Source organism: Rhynchophorus ferrugineus, unplaced genomic scaffold (genome assembly GCF_030347505.1).
Source record: "Rhynchophorus ferrugineus isolate W39M unplaced genomic scaffold, kcgeb_rfMv2 rfM10, whole genome shotgun sequence".
Lineage (NCBI taxonomy): Eukaryota > Metazoa > Arthropoda > Insecta > Coleoptera > Curculionidae > Rhynchophorus > Rhynchophorus ferrugineus.
The window spans coordinates 7,672,855-7,688,488 of record NW_027472589.1 but is presented as its reverse complement, the minus strand read 5'-3'; the positions used below and the strand labels follow the sequence as shown (position 1 = coordinate 7,688,488).

The following is a 15,634-nucleotide window of genomic DNA, read 5'->3' as shown; positions in this document are numbered from 1 at the left end:
TTAAATACAACAATAATTTTATTTATCGCTAATAAGGCATATTTTAAGATTATTATTCGTTAACTTGAATGAAAGGAGTTTTGACATTCAAAAAGCTTGAATAAATATCGATAGACTTGGAAATCGAAAAAGATAATTAGAAAAATACATATATATATATATATATATATATATATATATATATATATATACATATATATATATATGTATATATATATATATATATATATATATATATATATATATATATATATACAAATAAACTTTGAATATACTATGTATATGGTTTTATATGTTTTGTTTGTAGTACAATTTTAAATAACAATGTATTGTATGTAATAAAGTAAAAAGAACATTTTGACTGATAAATAGAAAAATAATTTGGACTGCATTTATGTTCTCTTAGCAACTACTGAGTATTTTTCTAATTATCTTTTTCGATATATATATATATATATATATATATATTATTTTCAAGGTCGCCGATAGGACAGCAAAGCCAGAAAAAACAAAAATCAGTAGGATGAAACTAGTAGGGCCGAAACTACACAACTGAAACAGTCGATGGTTCCCAATGATAGATTGAATCACTGTTTTAACGGTGAACTCACGTGATATAAATCAATCAAACTCGAGCTTCGGAATATGGGATGGACGGGACTCTGCCCTTGCAAGGGCGTGTAGGGTATGGACTTTCCACTTTTGGCTTCGATGATCACCTCATACGGGCTGGCGTAGCTGAGAATATTCATGGCATCTTCATACACCATGTGCTCGAAGCTGATCGTAACACTGTTGATACGGTCGCCTAAAAAATCCCATTAAATAACCAGAATATATTTTAATAAATAATGATGACGCCTCCTTACCTGGACTGAGTTTGCCGGACTCAAAAGCAGGCCCTCGGTGCAATATATCTCTGATGTAGATACCTTCTCGCATATTGCCGCAGATATTGAAGCCCAGACCGGTGAAATCCTGACTTTTCAGAGCGACAATCTTCACTTGATTCTAAAACCGACATTATTTAACCATAATCATTAAGCACGGTTAAAAATATATACCTCTATATTCGAATCGTCCATCGGCTTCTTCTTTTCCGACGACTTTAAATGAAGACCCGACAGGGGGGCCCAGTTTGTCCATTTCGGTTTATTGTTTGCGTCTATTTTCGATGATTTTTCCGTTGCCGTCACCAGAGTTGTATCTAAAAATGTATTGATTTTTATTTATTACACATTATAATAATTTTTTTAAACATAGCACAAAAAATTATAAATATCGGACGAAATAAAAAAATTATTGTAGTAGGCTATGCTTTTGTTTACGTTCGAGCGTGTCAAAAAAAAACGACTTAGAGACGCCTGGCATCAGTTCATTTCATTGTCTTCCGATTGCATTTTGCAAATTTTTAAAATTGTTTCAGTTCGCGTAGTAGTGTAGTGGATCCAGACAGTGTTTTAATTTTAAGGTAGGTTTTAATTTATATTTTTAACGCACTAAAATGTTATAGCTGGTATAATATAGGGTTAATAAGTTCAAGATAAAATATTTTTTTCTACGCAATCATACTATTTAATGGAGACTAATCTGAAACAATCTCGTTTCGTTCCACTATTGTTCGCTACCGGGAATTTCAATTTATATTCGTATTATGCACGGATTTTTTCTGATACCATATTGATTGACTTTAAATAAGCAATTAAACGTTTGCCTTATTAGCTGTATTTATTACAAGGCGTCCGAAAAACCAATTTAATGACAGTTTGAAACCTGTTTTGGGGCAGTAATTTGCGTCACGAGAACGTCTGCCCGATTATGTGCACTAACGAGAATGGATGACACGTTTATTATAAAATTATATTGTAAATTGAGTTGAAAAATGTATGATAATTAATGATATGAAATTTTCAAATATATTCCTTCGTTTTTCTACGTAATGAAAAAGGAATTTATATTATCTGTATACAGGATTCTGTAATGTTTGTCGGTTTACTATGTCGTGTCTCTAATAGAGGGCGCGGTCTGATTTAAATTTGTTCTTACCTTTAAATCCAGGATTATCGAAGGCATATTCTGCCTTACGCCCTTGTTCTGGATCAGATTCCAATATTAAGTGGGTTCCTGGAACAAACAGAAATCGTTAAATTGTTGATAACGACATAATGTAATTAAAACTAAAAATTTTGTCAACTATTTATGACAGTTTATTAATTTATTTTGTTATTGAATGTTATTATGATTGTTTTTTGATGTAATTAGATTTAATTGAATAGCTGTGTGTAATATTGTTTATTTTCTGTTTTATCTAATTTCTTTAGTATATTAAAATTATTAACCAACGCATCCACCGTTTTATGAAAGCTACAGAGAATATTTTTTATTTTTATTTCCTTGTCATAAATAGTAGAAACAATAAAAAACATATTTAAATTATTTTTATAGATGAACAACTATTTTTTATGGTTAAGGTGAACATGCTTTTAGGGTCAGTATTATGTTTTAATCGAAGCTCTATATCTTGAAACTGAATTTAATTGGTATCTAGGTAAACCATTTTTTAGTTTACATAATTTGTTTTTATTATGATGGTTATCAACATAGAAAATTTTTGTTGATTCATTTTATATTGATAATAAGAAAATTAGTGGTTCAATACCATTTGTAACATCAGAGCCACCATCATCATAGCTTTCTAGATAATACTTATTGTACTTAACAATCCTATAAAATTCTTAATATTATTTATAAAACTAATACAAATCAGTAGCTACAACACTACAAAATAAATGACATAAGGGATGAAATAAGAGGATTATTAATAGGTAAAAACTAATGTTAAAAAGTTAATTTTATGCTCGGACACCATATAGAATATATGCTTTAATCATTTTTCTAGCTAACAATAAAATGTTAATGAGTATTTGCAATCGTTTTCTTTAAACAGAGAACCAAACGACCACAGAAGTGTAACGATTATAAATCTAACGCCTTTTATGTTCTTTACCACTTTCTACATTTGCATTATAACGAAAATATTGTATTGAACGTTGTTCATTGTGCAATTTTCTATTTACAAAACGCTAATTGAATCGATATTGTCTGAATGACCAACAATAATTTTCAGTTAAAATTATTCATGTAATTAATATTATTGGTATGAATTACTTTCTACTTACCATGGGTGTTCGAACCATATATTTCAGTACTTTCAAATTTCTGCCGTCGTACCTTTGTATCCAGTAAATACGATTGAAAAAATAGAGAGTGTTTTATCAGTTTTGGAGGACACTTGTCTGAATTCCCATGCGATTGTTCCCAGTTGCCTTATTGGATCACGATAACTGTTTGTGTTTAATCTATTCTTCTCCGACAATGAAAAGTGTATACGCAACTATCTGCATCGATAGTTTTTCTCGAGAAAAACAAGTCCAGTAAAGACATAAGAATTCCGCAGCGTTACCTTGTGTTTTAAACGTTATCACAGTCCATTGCATAAACTTACGGCCAGAGGTATCTTGATTTGTATTTCTTTACGTTCCTTTTGGCTTAACGCTATATAGTGGCGCGTTGTAAATGATTATGCAATATAGTAGTACCACAGGGTTGTACTTTATAGCTTTCTACGTAGCATATTCTAATACAGATGTTGTGTTTGTATTATATACGTGGTTTTATTCTTGTTAGGCATATATTTAAAATATTTACTGGTGTATTAGGTTGTATTTTCCAAGGTCTATAAGCAAATGAATGTAAAACATTAAAGAAAATCCACCTAGGATCTGTCTTGCAGGTACACAACTATATTAAAACATTCCTGCTGGAATTGATTTGTCCTGTACGGTCCTGCATGCCGAGATTACTTCACATACTGATGTGTACGTGGGTGATTTCATTCACAATTCCTTGGCGCCTTTTTAAGTCCTCGCTGGCTATGTATTTTTAATATCCAACGTCCAAGCGAATCGATGTTACCGTGTCTTGACGAGGGGATTGAATGGAGCAAATGTTGTTGTGATTTTTTGGGGCCTAGTTCACCTTGAACGTTTCGTTTCATTCGGTTCACGCCGATTCCGAATCTTTGAACTTTGTATCGTAAATACGAGATTGTTTGTAAATATAAGAAGTGATCTGCGTGTCATCTGACCAGTTTAGTTGTTGGAAAAACAGACATTTAAATTTTTGTTATATTAGTACTAATGCTAATAAAAATAATTTTAGGAAATATATAATATGGTGAAGGTGAAGGTGCATTACTAATATGTTAGAAAAAATAAATATTAATATAAATTGTTTTGGAAATAGGTCAGTTTTAATACTTTTCACTGATTTTACAGCTTCGTTTATTAATAATGGATATATTATTTTATTAATTAATAATATTACTGGGTAAATGCTAATGTGATGTGTTTAATTGTTATGTTACTTGGTTTATATCTAACTGTATTTCTGTTTGATACTGATTTGAACTGAGAAATATCTAGCGATTTTATACTTATTTGATTTGTGGTTTATATATAATATTTGATCTAAACTGTAACAAGATATTCAAACAAAAAAAGGTGAATAGACTTGAGCAAATAGCTTCTGTTTTAATTCCACTGTATATATGCTTTTCACACACAAGTGAAAAGTGTATAACAATGTTTGACATCATCAGCTGTTTAGTGAAATGTCGATTGATTTGTTGAGAAAATGTGTCTGGGCAACAGGACAATGCCATTAAGTGATTCTTATATAATTATTTTAGCTTATTGACCGAGTTTCACCATACAACATCCAATACACGTTTATGTATTTAAGTTTTAATTGTGTTGTTGTTTTAACATTTTCACTTTCCATCTTGGATTAGCGTCCCATTTAGAGTTTTTCTAGTTTTTTATTTGGAATATTGATATTAATAAATTTTCTTTGTGTACTGGATGGGTCGTTGAGCTGTCAACATTGGTAGATATTTATTGTTAGCATTATATGTATAAGGTGAGCTTTTGGTTGGCTTCATTGTCTAGATATCTATGTTATGAATAAATCAGTGAATATTTTTAAGGATATTAATGGTTTGTGGATTGATCAAATAACATAGGCAATAAAATTGAACTTGCTGATACTTGAATTCTTAACGGGTAGATTGTTTGTTGTGGCTGGAGTGGCTCGTTGCTTCCTTCTAATAGAGCCAAAGTTGGTTCAAGTCTAAATCGTCTAATATATATTATTATTATAACAAATCGTATTATTAAACTTATTTTAATAAACCATAACGTATTAAGAAAGGTCTCTGAAGAAATAGTTCATTGTATAGAAAAACCTTGGGTTATTGGCTCAAAAATTAAATGAAAGTTAGCGAACATATGCCTCATTATTATTTTTCTGTATTACATGTGCTTTGACCCCGAAATGTCATTGCATCCTGAAAGAGTGCTTGCTGTGGGGTTTGGACTGGAATATTTATATGTGAATAACGATTGAAAAGTGAAAATAGACAGACCATTCTCAAAACAATTAAGAATGCGTCACCCAATAGTTTTGGCACAATAGAAAAATACGGACGACCGTTACACAAGTGCATTTTATTCCCATTATGGAACCCTCGGTATATGGATTATCAATCGTCCAAATAGGGTCGTCTGGTTCGACTTGTTCATAATTTATGCCGAATGCATTAAGGTGTTGCGTGATGATGACAACGGAAGTGGGATTGCGGTATACACTATGGACATGGTGGAGACGTGTTCGAAGGCACAAACACGGTTCCGTCTTTTTCCGGTACTGTTTGATTTCCTTCGCGGCGTTGCACAATGCGAGGAGGGTTGAACTGTTGAGTTATGTAGAGCATAGGCCTAGAGCAACTAGTTGAATGTTGAGCAGAAATTAATACATTATTTCAGTTTAGATTTAGTTCTGCATTACTATCAGATGATCTATTTTTCCATCTTTGCTCTTGCTACAGAAACTGCCTTATATAATATTTTATCTATAGAATTTTGTTTTTTTATCTATAAAACTAATTTTTGGTTTATGATTTTCAGTTATCAAAAGATACACATGATTTGGTTTGATGGACTTGATTAACTAGTTTATTTTGGTTTACTCTCTTTTTAATTGAAAACAATTTCGTGTTTTTTGTCTGATTTAGTATACTGGTTGCTGAACTTTTCATTGATTAAATGTTACTAGTACTTTCATTTTTATCCTCTTTGGTTCTTGAAGGAAATAATGAAAAGATGTCGGAAAAATGTGAAGCAGATAGTTTTTCGAATTGTTAGTCAATATTTTGTGTTTATAGCTACGAGTGTTTGGGACTTCTGCATTGTCCAAGTGCTATTCTTTGAAATTATATGACAATTAACAGTTCTAGCAATTCTCTACAATTCTCTAAAACATCAGCATGTATATTAAAGTACACTTGTATTTTTTACAATGTATATTTAATTGTAGAAATAGTTTTTCACTTTTTGTTTATAACAATTATTCTAATCTAATAACACAAAGAAGCATGGGCAACAGTTGTAAAACTATTGGCCAGAGTATAAATCCAAATGGAACAACGTCAAAAATATGAAGTTAAATGTGACTACACTACAAGAATATTTGTATCGCAAAGTCAATAACATTTAAATTGGTTAAATTGAATTGCCTTTTAAAAATGCACTTATTAAAGTAGTATCAATTTTGTTAGGGCGTTAATTTATTTAGAGAATTATATTTTGGCTCGGTATCCAAATCAATATGTTGTAGCTTATAACCTACTTAAAGAATATTAACGATAAGTGAATGACATATGTTTGGATAAAAGAAGTTATTGGAATTATAACAGGGAAGAAATGAGGAATTTGTTTTTAATATAATAAAACAAAAAGACGAATCTCTAATAGATCCTTTTAAATTATAGGCACTAATGAATTCTGAAATGCATTTTATCAAATTTTATCACAACAAAATATTTTCTTTAAGGCTGTCCATAGCAGAGATTTAAACATACCAATTAAATTACTTGAATGGGTGATTATAAGCTTTTCTACATTATTTAAGTCCATTTTGTTTAACTATATGATTTCGTCAGTATTAAACATCGTCTCCATTTCCACCGGTACCGTACGTAATTTTAATTTCTCAATTTATTATTATTAAATCCTCAACGGTATTTTGACGATAGCTGACGCATTCCCAATCTTTCGGCTTCAAACATCCGAACAATTTAACGACCAATCATTTGAAAATAATACGACACAATCATCACCATACATTTGAATCGTTTTGCAAACAGATTACAGTTACGCACGGCGGTAACACATGCGAGCGTATGCCTCCATCTCACACGCGTCGTTCCTTCCTTGTTCCACTGCTGAAAAATGAATACATAAATAATACGAAAAGAAAAAGGCCCCAACATATTTCGTTATTAATCAGCCAGCAAAGGAGGCTCTCCGTTCATACATATTAATGGTCGTACATTAGCAGTCGATGGGCTTGGCCGGGCTAATACACCGGCCGTACCGCCATTGTTGAAATTGATTATGAAATCTGAAGTTGTAACGAATGAATCCCTTGCGATTGTTCGGTTCGGTAATACATTAACATTATAACTTCGATAATGTCAATACGAATAATACAATTATTTATACTTCAATATATACTGTGTAGTATTGGGTACGTGACAATCACCAAAAGGCAGAAGCATTTACTGAATATCTAGAAACTTTCAAACCAAACGAATCTAATATTGAATATAATTTGCCGGACATAGAAGCTGAACATTCGATGATTGAATTACTCACGCCGAAAGAGCTAACCAAAGTTATTGAAACTGAAACTGAAATTAATCCCAGGAAATTACCAGGCTATGATTTAATAGCAGGATTATTACTTCAAAAACTGCCAAGAAAGGGAATTATAAAACTCACCAACTTGATTAATATAGTATTTAGATTAAAACATGTCCCAGGCATTTGGAAGATGGCGGAAACTATAATGATCCCAAAACCTGGAAAGTCACCAAACGAAATATGTAATCACACCAGTAATATCTAAGGTTTTTGAAAAACTCCTGTTGAAAAGAATAAAACCGATCATAGAGAGAAAACACCTAATACCAACACACCAGTTTGGGTTTATTAACAAGCACTCAACAATCGACCAGGGCCACAGAATAACAGATGTTATTGAAAAAGCATACGACAGTAAAAAAAGTATCCTTAACTATATTATTCATCATCAATATATTATTCAGATACCCACAGTCAGTAAAGAAATCAACAGAATGCGAGGGGGCATGTGGAAAGACTCCATTCTCATGAGAATATTGATGTATTGCAGCTTTTGGATACCACCAAAACAGAAAACAGACGCAAAAGAACCAAACAATCTGATCTTGTGTAGTGTTGTGTAGTGAGGTGTATATAATAAACATGCAGCAGTGACATGTATAAACATTATTTCACCAGAGACTAAGATAGGGCCGATGAGTTCTCCTAGTTATATACCTAGATATAAGTTATCATAAAGACAAAGTGTAGGTTAGTCGGAAACAACTAGCAACAATGTAATAATTAAATAATAAAAAAATATTTCTGCATAAGAACTTGTCCCAGAGCACTATAGTTCGGTTTGATCTTATAAGTTTATGTTTATTATTATTATTTTGCTTATGTTAAGGGGTGCACGAGACAACAGACACCAAATACACTACACCATTTAGCCGAGGCTTATCTTGAAGAATTAAATATTTTACAGCTGTAAAAATTGAGATTTTTATTTAAATTTTTATTGGTACAATATAGCGATACCGTGTGGACCCTATATCTATTTTTCCATCTTTGCTCTTTCTACAGACACTGCCTTATATAATATTTATAATATAATATAACATGGTTTGGTTTGATGGACATCATTTAACTGGTTTATTTTGGTTTACTCTCTTTTTAATTGAAAACAAATTCGTGTTTTTTGTCTGATTTAGTATACTGGTTGCTAAACTTTTCTTTGATTAAATGTTACTAGTACTTCCATTTTTATCCTCTTTGGTTCTTGAAGGAAATAATGAATAGAGCACAATAGTTCGGTTTGATCTTATAGGTTTATGTTTATTATTATTATTTTGCTTATGTTAAGAGGTGCACGAGACAATACCACCAAATACCACCACCACACCAAATACACTACACCATTTAGCCGAGGCTTATCTTGAAGAATTAAATATTTTACAGCTGTAAAAATTGAGATTTTTATTTAAATTTTTATTGGTACAATATAGCGATACCGTGTGGACCCTATATATGATGCCAAAATTTGAATTAAATTAAGTAAAATAAAACTGGTTATAATATTAACGCATATTTTTTCCCTACATCAGCAGGCGAACAACTATAGTCCTAAAGTTCCCATTACCGTCCACGGTTACCAAATAATTTGTCGACCATTATACGCCGGCATCGTATTTACCATAAATTAATTTTAAATATAGGAAAATATTTGCGAGTATCGTTTATGAGCAATCAAGCGATTAATAATTATATAAAATATTCAATTAAGTCGTACATAACGAGGCAGTCAGAATGGAAACATCTAATTTTAACATTTTTTCTGTGTGTATCTGCGTTTGATTATAAATAATGAGGTGTATGGCGTTAATTAGAACTAAACAGTCTTATTTTACAGTAGGTTTTGAAATGTATTATCGCAGATATTGTAATAAATAATATTTCATTCAAGCATAAAATGCTATTTATAACATATATAACATCAGAAGTATATTTTACAAGTGAGAGGCTTTTTAAGTCCCAAATCACTTAAAATAATCAAATATATTCATATAGCATATTATAATTTGATCTACATTATGTTGATGTATATTAATAATTTTTATATTGATATTCCTATACCGTCATTTATTATATATAATAATGACATTATACATTATTAATATGACATAGTTTTTCTATATACGTAATTCTAGTTTTGAAACTTATTGTCTACATATTACTCCCAGTGATGTATGTTATAAGCTCTTGTCGTTTCGGTTTATTATGACTCCCCGATACTAAATGAAAATGTTATATATAACTTTGTTTGAATTATAATGAATGCTAGAATTATTGCTAGAGATTATTTGTGGTCCACTAACAGGTCAATTGAAAAGCCCCCGGCCTACCATAGTAAAACGAATTTTTTTGGCAAAATTAGTTTTTTTATTTAACATAATTCCCTTCAAGTGTGATATACTGATTATAGCGACCATCCAACTTTTCGATACCATTTTTGTACGATTCGTCCTTTGCTTCAAAATAGGCCTCAGTTTTGTCGATCACCTCTTCATTCGACGAAAAGTTCTTCCCAGCGAGCATTCTTTTGAGATCTGAGAACAGGAAATGGTGGACGAGGAAGCAGTTCGAAGCCCAATACATGGATTTTTGACACGGTGCATTGTCTTGGTGAAGCACTTTCTTTTTCTTCAAATGCGGCCGTTTTTCGGCGATTTCGTCCTTTAAACGGTCCAATAACGCTATGTAATAGTCGCTCTTGATGGTCCTTCCTTTTTCAAGGTAGTCAATGAAAATTATTCCATGCGCATCACAAAATACAGACGCCATAACCTTGCCAACCGAATGTTGCGTTTTTTCACGCTTTGGAGCGGGTTCATCGTGTGCAGTCCACTCGGATGAATGTCGATTGGACTTCGGAATGAAATGATGGAACCATTTTTCATCCATTGTCACATATCGAAGCAAAAACTCGGGTTTATTACGTCATCATCTTCAAACACTGCTCCGAATCATCAATTCGTCGTTGTTTTTGCTCAAAAGTGAGCTCGCGCGACACCCACTTTGCACAGAGTTTTCTCATACCCAAATATTCGTGAATGATATGACGTACACGTTCAGTTGATATCCTTAAAGTGTCTGCTATTTCATTCAATTTCAATTTACGGTCATTCAAAATGATTTTGTGGATTTTTTAAATGTTTTCATCGGTAACAACCTCTTTTGGGCGTCTACTGCATTCACCGTCTTCGGTGCTCATCTCACCACGTCTAAACTTAGCATACCGATCCTTGATGGTTGATTTTCCTGGCGCAGTGTCGGCGCTTCAAAAAGCAATATTTTATCGACACGCGAAATTCCTTTTTATCCATTTTTCACAATAACAAAAGTTGCTTCACTCAAAATGCTATAATTCACAAACTAATGATCCGACAGCTGTCATCTTTTGAGGGTTACGGCTAACTAAAAAATATATGTATTTAATGCTAGTAGCGCCATCTATGTGTTAGGCCGGGGATTGTTCAATTGACCCATTACATATCTCCAGGAGTTTTTTCCTTGTTCAGTATTTTTGCTACTTAGCAATCTGTTCACTTAAAACAGTAGTCTAATCCGTGGTTAGATTTTTATCGGTAGATATTTTTAACCGAGTTGTGCACCCATTAATGCTATCCTATCTTCTGTCTGCCAATCTTGGTAGATCTAGTATATTATTTGTCTTACGGCTAGAGTTTCTTAGACTACCCACTTCCTGCAGTTTAGCAGCTAACTGGCTTGATAGTGAGATCAATGAAACCCATTGAAGTTAACTATTTGTGAATTATTAACAGTCAGATATCGAACGGTTGTTATAAAACATAGAATAATAGCAAAACATTATTGCAGCAGGTTCGTGAATATATAGTATATGATATAATTCACTGGTAGTGGTAGAACCGTAGATATTATATGTGGCCTTGAAACATAAACAAGATAACTCGACAGAGTCGACTACCGACCAAACAACAACACTATTTACGACCGTCTTCTTTGCTATAAAGAACTGCGAGACATTCGAAGCAATTATCATAAAGCATGCACGTACTGCGAAGTTTTACGGAAATTTTGAACGGGTCTCACTTATTTTACCTTTTGTTTATGAATTATGCAAACCAATTACGTGGAGAAAACAAACAGCTTCATTCGTATTCATTCCGTAATAGAAAATCTACCCTGTAGCGGTACGTACGTTTGTTTCTCTCCAAGCCAGCGGTGGAGCGGCGTGAAAAGAGGACGTGCGCGACGGACGCCTTGTATATATTCCGTTTCGAGTCGGTCGCTTCATTTAAATCACCTCCAAGGTCGGTTGTGTTGCATAATACCCGTGGAGGGGTGTGGGCGTTAGATGGTACGATGATAATATCGCTGGTAACGTCTTTCGACCGTCGTTCACCAAAGGTTTTTTTTTCCAAAGCGCGTGAATGGTTTGTTGTTTGTTTTGAAATCGAATTATCGTACTGGGGATACACGTGAATTAAAATATATCGATATGTTATTATATATTTAACTTCAATCAGATTACAGAGATTTTTATCTAGGAGAAAATTGCTGGTGATTTCAATACAAAAAATACAAGATGGGGATCTAGCTGGTGATTTCAATACAAAAAATACAAGATGGGGATCTAGAATGACGACAACTAGACACGATGAACTTCATAAAACAGCTATTGGGCAAAGATTCAGAGAAAACCTCAGGAACCTGTTAGATTTATTCATAGTTAGAAACATAACGTCCAACTAACAGGTCAGTTAAAGAGTCCTCGGCCTGACACATAGATGGCGCTACTAGAATTAAATCCATATTTTTTAGTTAGCACTAGTCCTCAAAAGATGAGTGTATAAATTTGACAGCTCTCGGATCGTTAGTTTGTGAATTATAGCATTTTGAGTGAAGCAACTTTTGTTATCGTGAAAAAAATGGATAAAAAGGAATTTCGCCTATTGATAAAATATTGCCTTTTGAAGGGAAAAAATACAGTTGAAGCAAAAACTTGGCTTGATGCCGAGTTTTCGGACACTGTCCCAGGAAAATCAACCATCAAAAAATAATGACGAGTTGATGATTCGGAGCAGTGTTTGAAGATAGCGTAATAAACCCGAGTTTTGCGTCGATATGTGACAATGGATGAAACATGGCTCCATCATTTCACTCCGAAGTCCAATCGACAATCATCCGCGTGGACTGCACACGATGAACCCGTCCCAAAGGGTGGGAAAATGCAATAGTCGGCTGGTAAGGTTATGGCGTCTGTATTTTGGGATGCGCATAGAATAATTTTCATTGACTACCTTAAAAAAGGAGGGACCTTCAACAGCGACTATTACATAGCGTTATTAGACCGTATGAAGGTCCAAATTGCCGAAAATAGACCGTATTTGAAGAAAAAGAAAGTGCTGCTTCACCAAGACAATGCAGCGTGTCACAAGTCAGTGAAAACGATGGCAAAAATCCATGAATTAGGCTCCGAATTGCTCCCTCATCCACCGTATTCTCCAGATCTGGCCCCCAGCAACTATTTCCTATTCTCAGTTCTCAAAAGAATGCTCGCTGGGAATAAATTTTCGTCGAATGAAGAGGTGATCGCCGAAACTGAGGCCTATTTTGAAGCAAAGGTAAAATCATACTACAAAAATGGTGTCGAATAGTTGGAGGATCGCTATAATCAGTGTATCACCCTTGAAGGGAATTATGTTGAATAATTTACTTCTTCTGCTGTTTTACTATAGTAGGCCGGGGACTTTTAAATCGACCTGTTATGTAGAAGTCGAAGAAAACTTTAACCCAAGTTCAGATCGCACACCAGTGATTCTGATACTGAGTGAAAATATAATAAGAGAAGAACAAACTCTAACGTTAACAAACAAGAGAACAGACTGGGAAGGATTTACTGAAGAATTGAACGATCGAATTCAACTAAATGTACCCCTTAATACCACCGAACAATTAAATTTTGTAGCCGAACAATCATTCGAAATGACGGCTTGTTTGTATCGATGCACAGTATGACGTAGTATGCGGTATAAGGACAAAATTCGATTTATTATAAATAAAAGTACCAATTTTAATTCTGTAAACGGTTTTTAATGACTTGATGCATGATCTAACAATATACCAAAAGATATTTAGGATTTTTTACTTAATATCTATGGTATTCGGGTAATGATATAAAGCGGCCATATCTTAATGAGTATATTAGTTCTAAATTATTGAGAAAAAAATTAATCAATTCAATTTTGTTTTGAAAATACTAAATTAGTTTATTAATGGTTCATTGAAAAATCTTGGATATAACGCAAATGGACTTTTTTAAAAACTCGAACGAAGCTTAAAATACTGATGACTTACACAAATTTGGCTAGATATTATACAGAACTTTGTGATAGATTTTATCTATAACAATATGATTTCGAATGACTCTACAATAAAAGAAGCTAAAGCAGGTATACCACAAGAAACTGTATTGGGGCCAATTCTTTACCTACTCTACTCATGCGATATATCACAGATGGAGAATATCATGATTGGTACGTCTGAGGACCCTGGGATTCTTGCTGTCAAAGGCAACAGCGAAGAAGTCTCACGAAAATTACAATAGGCTAGTAGCAATATAGAAAATTGGACCCAAACCTGGAAAATTACAATTAACGAAAGTAAATCTGTGCAGGTGCAGTTCACGTATAATCAGACCACGCAAGCAAAAATAATAATAAATAATAGTATCATTCCATATAGCAAAAACGCTAAATATCTCGGAATGAATCTTGATGTAAAACTTTGCTAACAAAAGTGCTATACTCTTATTAATAATTATTAATACTTAAAAAAATCGATATATAAAACAAAAAAATATCACCTAAAGATATTTTTTTGGCATAGAGCTTTATAATAACGGTATGGAAACATCGATATTCTCATTACATGTATAGGACATCCGCGTTATATAACACTAGACTTATTATCACCCAAGCTATGGTAATATTTTTTATTTTGCCGTGGATATCGCCAAGAATGAATGGAAGAATATATAGTCGTATTCGTTTAGCATCAATTAGTTTTTATTATACGTTTCAGCTTGAGCATTTGTGTAGAAATAAGTAATTGTTTGTTTATTATTATATATCTTGACTGTCAGTTTGTTTATGGGTACCATATTGTACCATTGATAATTTTTGACCAATGCCTACTTCTTATTGTTGTAATAGTAAAAATGATTGTGGAAGTCTTGGTCATTATTAGATACAATTTTATACAATATACAATATTTTTAGAACAAACGTGTGTTACTCATTTTATTTCTATATGTCAGGAAAGACATCCAATCTTCGGACTCCAAAGAGGTCGTCATTGAGTTTAATACACATGTTTTGCAAATGTTTTAACATAAATTGTAAAAATTCTGGAAATGCTTGAGAAGTTTACAAAAGTTAATTAATTTTAATGGAGAACTCTTGCTTTGATACTGATGTGTAATCATGATATAGTAAGAGTAGCATTTTCAGGACGTCCGATATCTATCGCCTTCAAAAATTATTGTTTAACAAACACGAGATGATACATTATTTCTGTTATCTTGAAAATATTACAAATAGCTCTACTAAAATCGGTCTAATTCAATGTCTAATGATCGAAATGTCATGAACACAGTGTTTGTGTTGATGGAGATATCTTCAATTTCAATTAACATTTACTATATCTGGGTTGTCACATAATCTTTGTAACTGTTTTGGAATGCTAACAATGATTTTATTAAGTAACACGGAAATATTATGTTACCTTCGGTGCGGCGAAACTGATAAAGTGCATTACTAGTACTCCATACTTTCACATCCATCTAA

At 32.8% G+C, this 15,634-nt stretch overlaps 1 protein-coding gene across 1 annotated transcript in view; it reads right to left on the bottom strand.

Moving 5' to 3' along the window:
* The window catches only part of LOC143203705 (uncharacterized), a 73,409-nt gene that overhangs the window by 4,888 nt on the left and 52,887 nt on the right, over window positions 1-15,634 (bottom strand). Inside the window, exons 3-6 of the mRNA XM_076415956.1 lie at window positions 2,047-2,124; window positions 1,065-1,207; window positions 870-1,011; window positions 612-808 (exon numbers count right to left, since the gene is read on the bottom strand). Coding sequence (XP_076272071.1) covers window positions 612-808; window positions 870-1,011; window positions 1,065-1,207; window positions 2,047-2,124 — 560 coding nt within the window. The remainder of the gene's footprint in view (window positions 1-611; window positions 809-869; window positions 1,012-1,064; window positions 1,208-2,046; window positions 2,125-15,634) is intronic.